The 18,646-nt window shown below is 39.6% G+C and overlaps 1 protein-coding gene across 1 annotated transcript in view; it reads right to left on the bottom strand.

Annotated features, from left to right (window-relative positions):
* Positions 1-18,646, bottom strand: part of GREB1 (growth regulating estrogen receptor binding 1) — a 336,727-nt gene that overhangs the window by 146,154 nt on the left and 171,927 nt on the right. The window contains exons 9-11 of the mRNA XM_033939035.1: positions 18,191-18,328; positions 14,061-14,246; positions 6,073-6,423 (exon numbers count right to left, since the gene is read on the bottom strand). Of these exons, the coding sequence (XP_033794926.1) occupies positions 6,073-6,423; positions 14,061-14,246; positions 18,191-18,328 (675 nt within the window). The remainder of the gene's footprint in view (positions 1-6,072; positions 6,424-14,060; positions 14,247-18,190; positions 18,329-18,646) is intronic.

Here is an 18,646-nt window from a genome sequence, read left to right as displayed (position 1 = left end):
TCTCAGGAGCCTCTCATGAGGAAATTTGGTAAAAGCTTTCTGGAAATCTAGATACAATACATCAATCAGCTCACCTTTATCCACATGTTTATTCACACCTTCAAATAAATCAGGCAAATTGGTGAGGCAAGACCTCCCTTGGCTGAACCCAAGCTGACTCTGTCTCATTAACCCCCCTCCTTTACAAAGCCACACTAGCATTTTTTAGTGCCGGCTGTGCTGTTCTTACGGCAGCTGGCGCTAAAAATGCTAGCAGGGCTTTGTAAAGGAGGGGATAAATCATGTTGGTCTACATGTTCCACAATTTTATTTTTTAGAATTCTTTCCTCTATTTTGCCCAGCACTGAGGTCAGGCTTACCGGTCTGTCATTCCCTATATCTCCCCTGGAACCCTTTTTAAAAATCGGCGTAACATTGGCCACACTCCAATCTTCAGATACTACAGATGATTTTAGTGACAGGTTACAGATCACTAACAACAGGTCAGCAATTTCATGTTTGAGTTCTTTCAGTACCCTGGGATGGATACCATCCGGTCCAGGTGATTTATTACTTGTCGATTTGGCTTAGTATGTCCTCCAGGTTCACCAAAATTTCCTTCAATTCCTCTGCCTAATCATCCTTGAAAACCATTTCCAGTTCAGGAAGATTTCTTACATCTTCTTCCATAAAGACCGAAGCAAAGAATTCATTCAGTCTCTCCACTATGGTCTTATCCTCCCTGAGTGCACCTTTTATTCCTTGATCATCCAACAGTCCCACAGATTCCCTCACAGGTTCTCATAGTCCCACGGAATATCATCTGCATATAAGTACGCTGTAAAATCTGAGGATTGTATGAGAGTTAGAAGGGAAATATTAAAAATGTTAGAGGCCAATAAGAATCCTTGCAGAAGTCCTGAGCCTAGTGATAAAGGTTCAGATGAAGTATCACTGAATTAGACTGTGTATGAGCAATTTAAGAGATCTCTTTACATTTGTGGTCATGTCCATATTTTTAAATACATGTGATGAGTACCACTAGACTTGATATGTCCAGAAGTGGAGTATTTCTAATCAGACCAACATTCAAAGTGAGTTATACACAGTGGTGTAGCATGGGTGATAGGCGCCCCTTGCTCACACCTAAACTTAGGCACATACCTGCAGACTTACGATAGGATACTATAATAGCAATTGGACATGCAATTACTGATACAGATTTCACACTTAGCATGCATCATCCCAGTGTCCAACTTTAGGCAAACTATAGAGAACCGATTCTGATCATGGTGAAGGTTTTATAGGGTAGGCAACCTGGTCTTTCCCCCAACCCACAGCATTTAGCTGCAGTTGGTATGTCATGTGTTGCCATCCTTCCAGCACTTTGAGCTGGCTATGGGAAGAGAACTGTGGTGCTAGAAAAGACTTCTATGAATCCCATGGACAGCTAGGATCACCAACAAAGATGTTCTTGATCATATAAATCCAGAGTTGTCCCTGGAAGGCAAGATTACCAGACAGAAACTAACCTATTTTGGACATGTGATGAGGGCAAATTCACTAGAAAATGAGGTGCTACTAGGAATGGTCAGTGGTAAAGGAAGCAGGGGAGACCAAAGGCCCGTTGGCTGGATACCATCAAGAATGACTTGGGAATGAACAACAAGCAACTAAAGCCATACAAAACAGGGAAACATGGCGAGGACTGGCCTACGGAGTATCCTAGGGCTGGACACTACTGAATGGATAGTAGTAGTGGTAGTAGTATGGAGAATTACCCCCTAAATGTAGAGTGGTGGTGGTGGTGGGTGAAATACATGTATCTTCAGCACCACTAATAACATATGTCAGTGAATTAAGTCATCACCATCGCTACTGTAAATTAACTTTATTGTAACTTAGGCTAGGATATCCAAGATATCCCAAATGTATATGTATATCTAGTCTTAGATTTATATACCGGGTCATCTCCCAATGAAGCTTGACTCATTTCACAAGAAATTAAAGACCAGAGTACATAAGAAGAAAAACATGGGAAAAATAAATGTTGAAGTGCTATCAATTTGTTGGTTCTATAGGTAAACCATTTAGGTATTGTGTAAACAGCAAAGTTTTTAGGACTTTACGAAATTGTTGTAACTGACCTATCAATCTAACAGAGTCAGGAAGTCTATTCCAAGTTTCTACTAACTAGAAAGCAAAGGATTGGCTAAGCTTCCTAGATTTGATTCCCCTAAAAGAGGGGAACAATAACTTATATCTCGTGAATTCCTCGAGTAGCATGATTTGAAGGTATTCCAATATAAGGGGATCAAAGGGTCAACTATTCCATAGAGATGCTTAAAAATAACACATGCACATTTAAACTGGATCCTAAAATGAACTGGGAGCCAGTGAAGCTTTCTCAATAGAGGAGAAATATGATCATACTTTCTTTTCCCGAAAATAAGTTTAGCTGCCGTGTTCTGTATTAACTTAAGTTTTTTTAGACTGCCCTATTTGATGCCCAGATAAACAGAATTACAATAGTCCAGCTGGGCAAGCACAGTGGACTGTACCAACACTAAAAAATGTTCTTGATGAAATAATGATCTAACTTTTCTCAACATACACAGACTAAAAAAGCACTTTTTTGCCAAAGAGTTTATCTGTTCATGAAATGTAAATGATGAGTCCAGGATAATACCCAGAACTCTAGAAAAAAAATCTATATGTAGCGAGATACCTGTTTTCAATGTAACAGAGGCAGGGAGTTTTTCCAATCTTGGCCTAACCCAAAGCAGTTTAGTTTTAGTAGCGTTCAATTTCATTTGAATGGACAACGCCCACATCTGAAGTTTAGAAATGCAACAATCTATACTTGAAACTAAATCGCTGAGATAGGGGTCAGCTTCCAATAAAATTAAGATATCGTCTGCATAAGTGAATATAGTCTCTGCAGATGTGAGCCAAAAGTTTTTCATTGAGGTCATGTAAATGTTAAACAGGATCGGCGACAAAGGCACCCCAAAGCTAGGTTTCCATGAAGAGGAAATCTCATCCTCAAATATACCTCAAAGAATTGCAGTGATAGGAATTTAATAAACCAGTTCAATACTACTTGATTTAAGCCTATGTCTGATAACATGCAGATCAAGATATCATGATGGACACCATCAAACACAGCCGAGAAATCAAATTGCAACAATACTGCATATTTGTTTTGCGTCTGTAAGTTTTGAATCTTTGAAATTAATTAACAGTATTTATTCAATTTTCTATACCGTTCTCCCAGGGGAGCTCAGAACGGTTTACATGCATTTATTCAGGTACTCAAGCAGTTTTCCCTCTCTGTCTTGGCAGGTTCACAATCTATCTAACGTACCTGGAGAAATGGGAGGGATTAAGTGACTTGCCCAGGGTCACAAGGAACAGCGTGGGTTTGAACCCACAACCTCAGGATGCTGAGGCTGTAGCTTTAACCACTTCGCCACACAGTAGGAGGCTTTCTGTACTGAAGTTTGGTCTGAACCCATGTTGAAATGGTAATAGAATAGATGGTCTGTAGCTTGAAGGAGGACTGGGGGTGTGGGGTGAGGGGGCGGTGGAGGTATGTTGAGGTGTTTTTACCTGCTAAATTGAGCGCTTGTTTTTTGTGTTATACTGTATTTTTGTCTTTCTTCTTTCTTGAGCTTGATAAAATATATTTGATAATAGAATGGAAAATTTTTCCAGGTAGTTGGAGAGTTGGCTAGAAATAATTGATTCCATCATTTTTGTCAATAAGGGTATATTTGCGATTGAGCGATAATGGGAGTGAACTGAAGGGTCCAGATCAACACTTTTCAATAGAGGTATCAGGATTATGTTCCCTATACTCAGCGAGAAATGACCATTTTCAAGAAAATGATTTAATAGTAAGGTCAACCATGTAATAGCCTGTGAGGGGATACCCCTCAAAAGATAAGAAGGAAAAGGGTCCAGTTTATAAATACACTTTTTCAATTTTTCATACAATTTTAAAACTTGAGATTCTGAAACTGGGTCGAAGACATTCCAAAAATGATTCACTGGAGTTACCATTAGCTCATTAGAGCCTAAAAGAAAATCATCAGGGTTTACAGCAAGAAATGTATCCCCAATGAGTGTAATTTTATTGTTAAAAAATTTTGCTAAATCCTCTGCAGTTGGGATACAGTTTTGCTTTGATTTTACGCTCGCTAAAGTTAGTGAATACCAAATTTTAAAGAGGGTTTTACTTTGACTGTCTGAACTAGCTATCTTAACACCATAATAATTTTTCCTAATCTCTAGATTATATTTCTTGATGTTAACTCTCCAAATCTACTTATATTCTATGTTAGTTTTTTTCCATTTATGTTCCAATTTTCTACACCCCTGTTTTAACTCCTGATGATAAAGATGAATACCAGGGTACCTTCCGCACATAATTCACTGGTTTGGTTGTTAAGGGGGATAAAACTTGAAAGGTACTTTTGGATAGTCCCTTCTATTTTTTCCATATATTTTTTGACAATTTATCAGAAGAAATACATGGTAATACTTTTAGTAGACTGGACGAGAAGAGCTCTGAGATCTTTTTCCTGGTAGTTATGGTTTGCTTCTGCTGTACATAATCATTAATAGGAGACATAAAGATTGGAAGACAGAATTTCCCCAAGAAAGTGATCCGACCAAGGAACCCTCTGCCAATGAATCTCATCTAACCTAGTTTGTTGGTACATGTAGTCTGTAAAACTAATAAAATCTAACATATGACCCTTTTCATGAGTAGTGGCTTTTGTAGGTAAAGATAAACTAAGAGAGTTAAGAAGTGAGATGAAATCTAAAGTGTCTTTGTTTGTAGTGTCATCTAAGTGTAAGTTAATATCTCCAATAATCAACAACCTTGGGTACTTCAACAGAGCATCTATTATAGTGTTGAAATAAGTTCTATAGAGTCCTTCCAAGGTACAGGGGGGCAGTATAACAAGGGTATTCCTAAAGGGTCTTGAGATAACTCATCATTAAATGACAATATTATGCATTCTAGTTCAGGGTAGCTGGCTTTATCAGCAAGAAAAAATTAAAAAAATGACCTGAAGATCAATCCCAATCCCCTACCCCGTTTATCCATCCTGGAGGAAAAAATACTATGAAAACCTTGTGGGCAAAGTTAATTTTGAGAAAAAGATCCCTCTGATCAATCCAAGTCTCAGTGATAAATATTAGACCAAAGTCGGTATCTAAAAGTAAATCCTTAATAATCTGTTGCTTATTGCACACAGATCTGGCATAACAATAAAGTACTGGTACTAGAGTAAGATATTTGGTATACAGATCTGACTTTCTATTAGATGCTAAAACAGACTTAAGTGCATTCTGTTCCTGCCAAAGGTTGATCTTCTACGGTAATTTTTTCTATTTCCAACAGTGCACCCAAATCTACATTATGCATACTCGTTCTGAGTCTCTAAAAACTAGACTGGCTAAGCTAAACTGCAGGATTAGCTTCAGAAACACCTAGTGGTCTAATGTAGTGATGACTAGATAATGTAATTCAAAATAACAGTAAAGACAGAAATGAGTTTCACAAAGCTGAGAGATCTGTGACTTAAGGAAAAGCAGTTTTGGTCATTTAAAAAAATACCAAAGAGGTGCCAGTAGAGAAGAAACATGAAGGCAAAGTAGAACAATAATTTAAAATGAAAGAAACCACTGAGGGTATGACAAACCTTTAAGTTAGCAAATTAAAATAAAAACAAAAGCATAAGGTGACTGTAAGCATAACAGCAAGAAAGTTAGCATGCAGAAGGGATAAGTGGATTACAGAGGAATATCTGGAAAAACAATAAACCAGGAAAAGCTGAAAATGGGAGACAAAAGCTGATGCAGTAAACAATAGTGCCAATATAAAAACAATTAAGTACGGTGATATATAAAACTATACGGGGAGCACTTGTTCAAATTACTAAATTTTCATTGCTTCTACATCTAATGACACCTCAGGACAGATTTATAAAGATTGTTGTCCTCAAGACTGGAAACTTCCTAGAAGATCTAACTCCATCCATATTTTAGATGTTGGGGATAAAATATATAAAGTCTCACCTGTTACTGCAATGCAGGATTCTAGGCCTCGGGTTCTTGATGTGGATATAATCACCACATAATTGGTCTTTGCTAGTTTTCCTTCAACAAGGTATTTAAACATTTCTGAAAGTCCTTCAGCTAATGAGTAACTGCATTCAATAATTTTGACACTTTCATTACAAGAACTGGCAGCTAGCCCTGCTAGCCAAGGAAGCTGAGCTGAAGTGACAGCTGCAATGTGTCCTGGCACCTGAGGAAAAGCTTGCGGAATGGCCTGTTGATATTGCCGGATCTTAGCCAGATGTGATTCTCGCCATGAGCGCATGAATATTTGGTCCAGATCTTCAATCAAAGGAACCTGGTCTGAGGCTAAGAGAAAGATTTAAAATAAAGTTGTTAAAACAATTCTGTTTCAACAGTTAATACCACAAAAAAATAGCAAATTTCTCATGATCACCAGCTGATGCCCCCAGAATATGCATTACTTTATACAAAACTATTCACAAAAGAGTCCTTTTACTAAGCTGTGGTAAAAAGTGGCCTCAGTATGCCTTTATGTTGGTTTTTCCTCTTGGCCTCTGTGCAGAAAGGAGGCATTTGACTGAGATGGTATTCTGAGCCAACTGAGAAATGGAGTAAAGAATGACATGGGGACAAATTTTTCCCCGTCCCCACGGGAACTCAATTTCCCCATTCCGTCTCCGTGAATTTTGTTGCTGTCCTTCTCCCTGCCCCATTGCTGTAAGCTCTGTCTTCACCACACAAGCCTCGAAAACATGATTTTAAAGTGTTTGAGGCTTATGCAGAAGAGGACAGAGCTTGCAGGAATGGGGAAGGGACAGGAAAAGAACTCACTGGGATGGACGGAAAAATGAGTTCCCCTGGGGACGGGGAAAAATTTGTCCCCGCATCATTCTCTAAAATGGAGCCAATCCACTTATGACTTGATAGTCTGATATACTACCGCCATAGAAAGAAGGTCATAGAGAAAATGACAGAAGAAATGTTCTATTCCATTATTTTGTCGAGCTATCCACATAAGCATGCAAAACGTGTAATTTTCAAAGTCATAAATGGGGTCCCTATTGCAGCAGAGTTGGTTTAGAGATTTAGGGGAGAAGGTTCCTGAACATAGAGGACGAAGTTGAAAAGACAACATTATGATTAATTTTTAAAAAATAGTCACATTACTCAAAAGATGGATACTGTCAAAGAACTTAGACAGAGCATTAAAAATGTAATTTTTTTTTAAATGAAATTTTTGTTGGGAGTGCTCTGGGACATATTTGTTCAACAGAGCAGAAGAAAGAAAACTGGAGAGCTGAGGAGAGCAGTGTACTTGGGAAGGGCAATTCATGCTCAAAACTTTTCACTGGGTTCTTCAGTTCAGCAAGAGCAGTTCTGCTGCCGTCAGATGACTTCATCCACTTGTGCACGTGATTCACTCCTGCTTCTCGATGGGAAAAAAGGATTACAAACACAAAGGTATTCAGTCTTCACCTATAAGCTATTCAGAACACCAAGGGGTCCTTTTATCAAGCCGCGCTAGCGGGGGTTAGCGCGTAGGACATTTCATCACGCGCTAACCCCCACGGCCGGCTAAAAAACTAACGCCTGCTCAATGCAGGCGTTAGCGGCTAGGGCAGCAGGAGGTTTAACGCACAGTATTATGCGCGTTAAACCCCTACCGCAGCTTGATAAAAGGACCCCCAAGTTTCATGGTTAACACATGAATTTCAAGGCCACTCTCCTAGTTCAAATGGCGTTTTAGCTGAGTTTTAAGGTGCCTACCGGTGCCTTAAAAATTAGCACCAGAATCATGCCTACTGAGGTGCTTTAGGCCACTGAATGCCACTGTGGGCGTGGCTAACCCTGGAAGTGTTGTTAGGCTGTCTAAAGCACTAACATTTCCGGCACCTACCTTTGCCAGAGACACGATTCTGTAGCTGACGCTGTCACGTGATTGACATGCAATCGATGGCCGCTTTTAAGGTGGCTGCCGAACATGGCGCCGATTACAGAATCCAGGTCTTAATATTCCATAATAGAAAAGGGTACCTTGCCATTATCTACCAGTAAGTACTAAATGGTCATATTTTTAAAAAAGATTTTTGAAAAGTCTCTTAAAGTTTTTTCTATTAATTTGAGACCCTTAGAAATTCTGTTTAGATAATTAAGCCAGGAAATCGATCTTATTCTGCTTTATGCCAATTCTGAAAAATATGAGAAAATTGATTTCTTCTACACCTTTATTAGTTTCACATAGCATAGGTACACAAAATGCATGTGGTCACCCTGAGATGTTTTTGATGCAGGCTTTTATTGAGTGTATTAAAAAATATACAAACAGTCCACATATGCATAGGGTAAAAGGGACCCAACATGATCTGTGTTTCTATATTTTTAATACAAACTGAATAAAAGCCTGCATCAAGAACATCTTTTCCACAGTTTTCTTTCGTTTTGGTTTCTCTATTCACTGTGGAAATATTGGGGTTTCTCTTGCTGTTTCACCCTGAGATTTTTTACATTTGAGGTCTATGAGAGGACTGCAGAAAGAAGAATGTCTATTTTATAGGAGAAGATGATGAAGTATCTTGAATTCTCTAGCATGTGAGATCTGACACAGTGTGAATCCATTAGAGGAGGACTGTTTCATGCAAACCTGATCAATTTATTTGATTTGATATCCGTAATATTAGATCAGGGCCATGCACTTGATGTTGCCGGTTTGGATTTCAACTAAGCACTTGATACTGTCCTACAGAGAAAGCTCAAAAATAAGTTGAGCATTACAGACATGGACCCAAGAGTAAAAGACTAAATTCAGAACTAATTAGGAGACAGGCAACAGAGAGTGGTAGTAAAAGAAATTCACTCTGAGAAAAGAAAGGTTTGGTCCTAGGACCAGTTCTACTCAATGTCTTTGTAAGTGATATTTCAGAAGAGTTAAAAAGGAATGGACATGCAGATGACACTAAAAAACTAGATAGAGAAAGCCTGAGTGCAAAAAAGAATATAATTATATATTTCAAGTGTGGAAATCCAAGGAGACAATACTACTAGTACTATTTATTATTTCTATAGTGCTGAAAGGCGTCCGCAGCGCTGTACATTTTAACATACAATAGACAGTCCCTGGTCAGAAGAGCTTACAATCTAATTTAGACAGGACATTTCAGAGTAGGGGGGATTATAGTAGGTATAGGTATCTGACAGCAGTAGGATTGGGGGAGATTATAGTGGGTATAGGTATGTGACAGAAATGAGGGGGAGTTAATGAAAGCAGTTTCAAAAAAAGTGGGCCTTTAGCTTGGATTTGAACACTGCCAGGGATGGAGAATGACTTATTGATTCAGGCAACCTGTTCCAGGCATACGGTGCCACAAGAAAGAAGGTACAGAGTCTGTAGTTGGCAGTGGAAGAGAAGGGTACAGATAAGAGTGGCTTGCCCAATGAGCAGAGATCACGGGGGGGGGGGGGGGGGGGAGAGCATAGGGAGAGATGAGTGAGGAGAGATATCGGGGGGCTTCAGAGCGAATGCACTTGTAGGTCAGCAAGAGGAGTTTAAACTGTATTCAGAAATGGATGGGGAGCCAATGAAGCAACTTGAGGAGAGGGGTAATGAGAGAATAGCGGCTCTCATGAAATATGAGTCGCGCATCAGCATTTTGAAGAGGTAAGAGACAGGTGCGCGGGAGGCCCGAGAGAAGTACATTGCAGTAGTCTAAGCGTAAACAAGGGTTTTGGTCATGTGTTCAGAGAGAAGAGGATGGATTTTGGTAATGTTATAGAGGAGGAAACGAGAGGAATTGGCGGTCTGTTGGATCCGATCAGAGAAGGTGAGAAGAGTCAAAGATCACCCTAAGGTTGCGAGCCGACAAGGTCTCCAGAATTGTACACAATATTCTAAATGAGGTCCCACGAGAGTCTTATACAGGAGTGTCAATACCCCCTTTTTCCTACTGGCCATACCTTTTCCTGTGCACCCTAGCATCCTTCTAGCTTTCACCATCACCTTTTCAATCTGTTTGGCCACCTTAAGATCATCATATACAATCACACTGAAGTTCCGCTCCTCTGTCTTGCACATAAGTTCTTCACCCCTAAACTGTGGTTCCTTTGGGTTTTTGCAGCTCAAATGCATGACATTGCATTTCTTAGTATTAAATTTTAGCTGCCAAATTTCAGATCATTCTTCAAGCTTCACTAGGTCTTTCTTCATTTCATTCGCAACATCTGCTCTTTTGAAGATTTTTGTATCATTCGCAAAGAGGCAAATCTTACCTGACAGCCCTTCAGCAATATCACTTATAAAAATGTTAAAAAGAACAAGTCCAAGAACAGAACCATGAAACCACAGAGCGATCTCCATTGACCACTACCTTCTGTCATCTTCCACTTAACCAGTTTCTGACCCAGCCCGTCACTTTCGTGCCCATCCCAAGAGCACTCAGTTTATTTATTAGACGTCTGTGTGGAACACTGTCAAAGGCTTTGCTAAAATCTAAATATATCACATCTAGCTCACTCCCTCTATCCAATTCTCTGGTCAACTAGTCAGAGAATTGATCACATTTGTCTGACAAGACGTACCTGTAGTGAATCCATGTTGCCTCCAGTCCTGTAATCCACTGGATTCCAGAAACTTCATCATTCTCTATTAAAAGTGTTTCCATTAATTTGCTTATTACAGAAGTCAGACTTACTGGCCTGTAACTCCCTACTTCTTCCTTACTTCCACTTTTGTGTAGAGGGACCACATCCACCCTTCTCCAGTCCTCCGGTACCACTCCTGACTCTAGAGAAACATTAAAAAGGTCAGTCAGCGGAGCCAACAGAACTTCCCTAAGTCCTTTCAGCACCTTCGGATGTACACCATCTGGCCCCATTGCTTTGTCTACCTTTAATTTAGCTAGCTCTTCACAAACAGAACCCTCTGAAAATTGATCAGGGTCTACCACTCCACCATCCCTATTCATTTTTTGTCTTCTTCGGTCCTGTTCCTAGATCTTCAGCCATGAACACAGAACAGAAATATTTTTTAAGCAATTCAGCCTTTTCTTTATCAGCTTCTACATATTCCTTCCCTTCACTTTTAAATCTCACAATGCCATTTTTGTAGTTCTTCCTATCACTGATATATCTAAAAAAAAAAAAAAATCTTGTCTCCCCATTTAACCATGTCAGCTATTTTTTTTCTTCCATTTGTATCTTTGCTTTCCTCACTACTTGACCACCCTCCCTTAACTTTTCCAGATATTTTTGCCGGTCTTCCTCTTTCTGCGATCTTTATAGTTTATGAAAGCTAACCGCTTATTCCTTACCTTCTCAGTTACTACTTTTGAGAATCAAATTGGCCTTCTTTTCCTCTTACTTTTAGTTACTTGCCTCACAAAAAGATTTGTGGCTTTTATAGTAACTCAATTTTGCCCACTGTATTTTCACTCCTTCCAGACAATTCCTTGACGTAATCTCCCATCCAAACAAAATTATTTTTTAAAATTCTATAACCTTTACTTTTGAATGAGCCCTCTCTATACCTGTCTTGATATTAAACCATACCATGCAGTGTTCACTAGATGCTAGTTGATCATCTACTGTAATATCAGAAACACTTTCTCCGTTTGTAAGCACATAGGTTCCATTACCAACTTCTGAAACAGTTCCCCTTGTAGAAAATCCAGAATCACCCTACTTCTAGAAGACCCTGCAATAGGGATACCCCAATCAACATCCGGCATGTTAAAATCACCTATTAGCAAGACTTCCCCTTTTTTAGATATATTCTGAATGTCTACTATTAAATCTCTATCTACTTCTTCTGTCTGTGAAGGAGGCCTGTATATCACACCAATGTAAAAGGCGAAAGATTTATTCGTCTTGAAGAGAGATCAGAGAATACCAATGTAAATATATTCACCATTCCCTCTTTCCAAATTGATCCACAGTGCCTCTTCCTTGCCCTGCAGATCCTGTAATTGTGTGGCTTTAATATGATCTTTAACATATAACTCTATTGCCCCTCCTTTTCTTCCTACCCTGTCTTTCCTGAACAGATTATGGCCCGGTATAACTACATCCTAGTCATGATCCTCCGTGAACCACATCTCAGTGATCACCACTATATCCAACTCATCTTCTTCTATCTCTGCTTGTAGATCCAGAATCTTGTTTCTCATACTTTGAGCATTAGTATATACTGCTTTTTAGACACTGCCCCTTTTCCCATCCGTGTAGAGGTATTCAATGATTTACTTATCTGAGGGCTCATACTCACCCAAGGGCTTTGATCATCCTGCTCCATCACTTCTAGTTTAAAACCCTCTTCAATAGATTAGCCAGTCTGCCACCGAAAACACTTCTTCTCTTCTTTGATAGATGTATACCATCTCTGCTTAGCACCCCTTGGAAAATCATCCCATGGTTCAGGAAGCCAAAACGATCTTGATGACACCATCCATATAGTCATGCATTTATCTCCAGAATGTGTGTTTCTCTGATATGGCCCTTCCCCTCGACAGGGAAAATTGAAAAGAATACCACCTGCGCACCTGACTGCTTCACCTTCTCTAAGCAGAGCCACAAAGTCACTTTTGATACGTTTGCATGGGTACCTGGCAGTATCATTAGTGCCAATGTGGATGAGCAGCATCAGATAATAATCATCAGGCTTGATGAGTCTTGGCAATCTCACTGTAACATCTTGGATTTTAGCAATAGGTAGACACCATACTTCACAGGACATCATGTCTGGTCTGCAGATGGACGTTTCTGTACCCTTCAGAAGGGAATCACCAACCACTACTATCTTACATCTCCTAGTAGTTATGGATCCAGCAATTTTAGGGATTTCAAGCTTTGATCCTTCCTCTCCCTGAGATGCTCTCATCTCCTCCACTTCCAGGGCAGCATACCGGTTCTTCAGTTCAAGGGTGGGTGGAGTCATAGTACCAATCTTGCAGGGTTCCATAATCTAAGTCTAGGTGTCTTCTCTCAGGATATCCTCTTCTTCCCCACTGCTGGAAATCTTTGACGCTTTATAAACCATTTCATCAATGTACCTCTCATTCTCACGGATGCTTCTCAGTCTTGCCACCTCCTCTCTCGTTTCCTTTACTCCCTTAATGAGGGATTTAAGCTGAAGACAGCTTGCACATGGAACCACTCCCTCTGTCTGGATAACATTTTCTGTCTGAACAAAGACAGAAGCTGTAACCTGAGCAGCAGCTTTGATAACACAATGTTTCCCAGCCATAATGTGGTTACAGAAGTACTTACACTTGGAAGAAAAAAGAAAGAACAGAAAAATTCTACCCCCAACCCTTCTGTACCTCTTGAAATGTTCACTGGCAAGAGCCGCATTTTCAACCTGCTGCTCATGCCAGCCTCGGCTCTTTTCTAACATCATGTCCTGGTCCCATGACCAAGAAGTGACATCAGAAGGGAGCCAAGGCCAGTGTGAGCAACAAGTGGAAGATGCTGCTTGCATCAGTGAACATTTAAAGAACTACGTTGGGGGGGGGGGGGGGGCAGAGAGAAGGAAAGGCACCTGCGTCACCTGCAAAGATGGCGCCTATAGATGTCCGCCCTACACTCCCTCCCTTACTACGCCATGCAGTATAAAAGAAAAATACCTATTTTATTTAAGCAGAAGTATATTCTATCATGCAAGAGAAGAGAGGGGAAAAAACCCTCAGGTATTTCTATTTAAACCTACATAATATAAAGAAAAATATCTTATTTATATGATTGTATGTTCAATGCTAGGCCAAGTCCAAGTATCAGCACAGAAATATGCAGGTCAGCTGCTGACCCAGTAATTAGGCAGATGTTGGCCTATATTTAGTACCAGCATTCACAAAGCTAAGCAGGCAAAGATAAAACTACCTTTTGGGTGGTGCTATTTGTCTGCTTAGCTATGCAGGCCCCAACCCTGAATACGGCTGGTGTCCACATTAACTGCCAATTTCAATTTAACCTCACATGAGTAAAAGAAAACTTACCAAGCTGTACCAGATAGTAGACGGTTAGCAAAAGCTGCATTTCATCAGAAATTGGTTGCACTGAAGAGGCACCATACTGTTCATAAGCTTTCGGTATGGACTGTGAATTTTTGTAGCAGCTGTACAACAATGAGCTTACTATAATGTCATTTAGGTTGCCACAGAGATATGGGAAGTTTCCATGGCCTACAAAAGAAATTTCTTGTAAATTTGTGTGTAAAATAAACCATTTCTTTACTGCAGTAGCTCATTGAATATGTACAAGGGTTCTTCAAAAAGTTTCTGCACTTTCATATTTTCACGGGAAATGGTTGGGGCGGGAGAAGTGGTAAGAGGGCATATCGTAGAATGTCATGTGACTAGTCATTCAAGCTACAGGGTGATTATGTGGAAAAGTGATGTAAATAGAGGAACATTTTTAAAAAAACCATTTAAGTCCAGCTTGGACGTTTCCAGCTTAACGTCCAAAGTTGGAGGAACAAAAATGGCCATTTTCGAATGGCAAGCTGCTGGATGTCCAAATTTATATTTTTTGAAAATTGTCTACTTAGACGTCTTGGCCACCAGGATATCTAACTTCATATCCCATTTTCGATCAGAAAAAGTTGAAAATGGCCTAATCCTGACCATTTAGACATGGGTGGGACCTGCATAGTAATGGACTGGCCACTTAGACATCCCGACAGAGCAATGGTTCACCTTAGAGGGCACTGCTGTGAACTTCACATAAAGGGTACCAACTGTATATCTCACCATAACCCCCTTATAATTTATGGTGAGCCCTCTCCCACCCAAAACCTACTCTACTCTTCTGTATACCATCCCAATAGCACTTATGAATGCAGGTGGCATCTATATGGTAGTATAGCAGGGTTTGGGTGGGCTCAAACATTCTACCATAAATGTAGTAGTTAGAGTAGATTATGGGCCTGGGTCTTCCTCTCTAAGGTTCACTAGTCCACCTACTGGGCTACTTAAGACACCTCCACTACGCTTCTCCATACCAGATGTTGCTGTTTTAGAGACAGCAACATCTGTTTTGTTCTAATTTTTGTGTGGTGAAAGGGGGTCAGTGAGCACTAGGGGAGTGTGGGAGTGTCTTACCTTGATGCACGAAGTGGTCTCAGTTTGGGCACCTTTGTGGCACTTAGACCCTTCTAAAACAGGTCTGTCTCCAAACGTGTAAGTTCTGTCCAGGATGTCTTGTAAAATGTTTGATTATTGCTGCAAGACGTCCATGTCTAACCCACCCTTATACATGTCCAAAGCTCGCCCATAACATACCTCCACCAAACCCACCTCGTGCTCTGGACACACAGAGGCCAAGTCACTTCACTAGATGTATAGAAAGACTGTTTCGATTATCAGTACTTGGTTATCATGGCGATTAAGACGTCCAAGTGCTGATTTAGGATGCTTTTTGTATGTCTTATGTTTTATTTATTATGAGCTTGACAGTGTTTAAAAAAATAAAAGTGTGGAAACTTTTTGAAGATATTTATAGTTATATTATCACATTATATTAACTTTTGGCAGTTATATTTTTTTATAGATTTTCTATTAAGTGTTGCTCAGTGCACAAATCCATATATATTGAATGCTAAACCAATGTACAATAATTGAAGAAAAAGAGAGCAATATCAACATAATAATGATTATTAAGGATGTTCAAATGATTCAAGATAAAACAGACAAGATGGATTTTAGCTTGGGAGTTGGATGCAAAATAGATTTTCTCCCAGATCTAATTAAAAAAAAAAAAAAGCCATTAACCCTTATCTTGAGGATATGGGGAAAATCCAATGCAAACTGATTGAGCTAAGGAAATCCAATGCGCTTTGCCCTATATCCAGATCAAATCTGTTCGCCGGACTTGTGACAATCTTTCAAATATTTTGGTTGATTCAATTAAAAGAACTTGCTTGTTAAATCAGGTGGTTAAACTCTTATACCCTGTGAACTGAAAAAAACACACCAAAATGGTTTTTGTCATATCTTCCACAGAACTCAGATGATTCTTATGAAATTTATTGCATTGTGTCCTGAATGAAGTTGATATAAAATGTTGTAAATATTTCCCACTGCACCACAACACTACCTTGTGAAAATGAATTGTTCCTATGGTTTATGCGTAGAAGCAGATGATAGTTTGTAAACAGTCTCTGGTACTGAGCCAAGAGGACGTGCCGCAAACACACCGAACAACTGAAGCATAAGGTTAATGCCAAATGCCTACTACGGACCCACCCAACCTTCAGCCAAACAGTCATGGTCTCGGTTGCAATCTCAAAACTTGGATTCACAGATCTGTTCTTCATCAATCCTGGGGGATCAATGGTGCATACTTCCAGGACATCCTCTTGACACAGAAGCTGTTGCCAGCGATCCTTCACATGTCGGGAGACTACTTTAACTTCCAACAGGACAATGCCCCAGAACATCAGGCAAAGGTCACAGTAGAACTATGGTCCAGACATCTGGCCTGCAAATTCACCAGACCTAAACCCAGTTGAATACTGGATCTGGGGCTGATACAGGAACGCATCTACAGACAGCGATATCAGACATTGAAGACTGGCTTAAACAGTACCTCATCTCTGGGCTGAGCTGAAGCAGACCATCATTAACAAGTCCATAGATCAGTGGCAGTCAAGGCTGAGGGTATACCTTCGTGCAAAGAGTGTGCATGTCGAACATAAACATTACTTTGATTTTACATTTTTCTGCAAGATGCGCCACAAAACTTTTTGATGTGTTTTTATTCAATTCACTGTTATATTTTAATTTTGAAATAGTATCAAGGAAACATTTAGCCCACATCATGGGAAACAAAGGAGAATATAAATATACAAAGGAAAATCAACATTCCAATCAGAAATCAAGATATATATATAGTCAATACTCTTGGTTCTACAGTATATTAGGCTAATGTTCTATATTTTATATTTACCATTATGTCTGCTAACTTAAAATTTATTTCCTATAATGTTAAGGGCCTAATTCCCCCTCAGAAGAAGCATTCACTATTTAAAAGGTTACTTATGGTAAAGCCTCACTTGGTTTTATTGCAGGAAACCCGTGTTTTGAGGGAACATGATAAGCTGTTATATCTTCCCCAATACTTGTTAAGTGTGCCTCTAATGTGATGGTGGGGGTGACTGGTGTTGCACTCTGGGATGCAGATTCAGATGCACCTTGTTAAATGGGACCCTGAAGGCTGATATCTTTTGCTTCATTTGCTGGTGGATCATAAGAAGATTACCATAGCTTCTATTTATGCTCCCAGTGGGAACCATGACAAATTTTTTTGACAAACTCAGATTAGCTTTGGTGGCTTTTGCTAAGGTCACCACATAAGGTTGCTATAAAATTAAAAATATAGGCCCTTTATTACTAAGCTGCAGTAGAGGATTCTACTGTAGTCTGGAGCACTAAATGCTCCAGGACTTATAGGAATTATATGAGCATTGGGCATTTAGCGATCTGGGCCACGGTAGAAGCCTCTACCGTGGCTTAGTGAAAGGGGGAAATAGTCTGCAATATTAGAAATTTGGGATATAGTTTACCTTTAATATAAGAAAGCGATCAGATATTTTAATAATTCTCAACTTCTTTTCATAACTCAGAATTGCACTGTTTATGGCTACTTCTTTTACTATCTCCCATTTCCCTAGAATACATAAACTTTAGTGGTACCACCTTTCCAAATATCTTTATATCACAAATGTCTCACTCATTAGGTTCAGGCTTCAACTAAGGCATCGTCTTAATCTTTTAAGGTTTTGTACCATTCACAATATAAGATATTAGTGAGGAAACAATTTAAAATCATGATTTATAACATATGATAAAATTTTATTTATATACTGCAATACATCGTAAAATTTGATGCGGTAAACAGGGGTAGGATAGAGGATCATACATAATGACTGATAGGAAGAAAAGATATTTTTTTAAAACTAAGGGCTCCTTTTACTAAGGTGCACTAGTAGTTTTAGTGCCTCCATAGAGCTTGCGTTAGTATTTTTCATTTAATGCGTGGTTTGCGTGCGCTAAAAACGCTAGCGCACCTTAGTACAAAGAGCCCCAAGTTTCTTAATGAATCTCTACCAAATACCACTCATACTCACCCCTAAAAATGACAGGCTTGATCATACAGGTTTTCAGCAGGTTGTCGGGAACAGAAACAGGTTCTCCAGAGCCTACCATCGGGGAAGAGAGAGACCCACCCAAAGCAGATGGCAGGAGAGGTGTAATACCTAAACTTTCTAAGAACAGAACAACATTTCAACATTATCTTCTTCAATTTGGGTACTTGCCTAATCACCTCTTTTCATAAATTCCTTGACAATGGAGTATAGTTCTTCCCACTTCCCTGAAGCTTGTTGGGTTATCACCTCACTTTATAGTGCTTACAAACAGGGAGGGGGGGAAATCAAACAATTCAGTTGGTTTGGTTACATCAAATTGCTATTCATAGGCGTAGACTCAATAATCCACGTACTACAGAAGAAACCACACTGGAACCCCTGAGGAAGACCACTAGGTCAAAACACGGACCGTGTTGGGTCCTCTTCACCATTTTA

Source organism: Geotrypetes seraphini, chromosome 3, assembly GCF_902459505.1.
Source record: "Geotrypetes seraphini chromosome 3, aGeoSer1.1, whole genome shotgun sequence".
NCBI classification, from domain to species: domain Eukaryota; kingdom Metazoa; phylum Chordata; class Amphibia; order Gymnophiona; family Dermophiidae; genus Geotrypetes; species Geotrypetes seraphini.
This window is presented reverse-complemented; position numbering and strand designations above follow the sequence as displayed.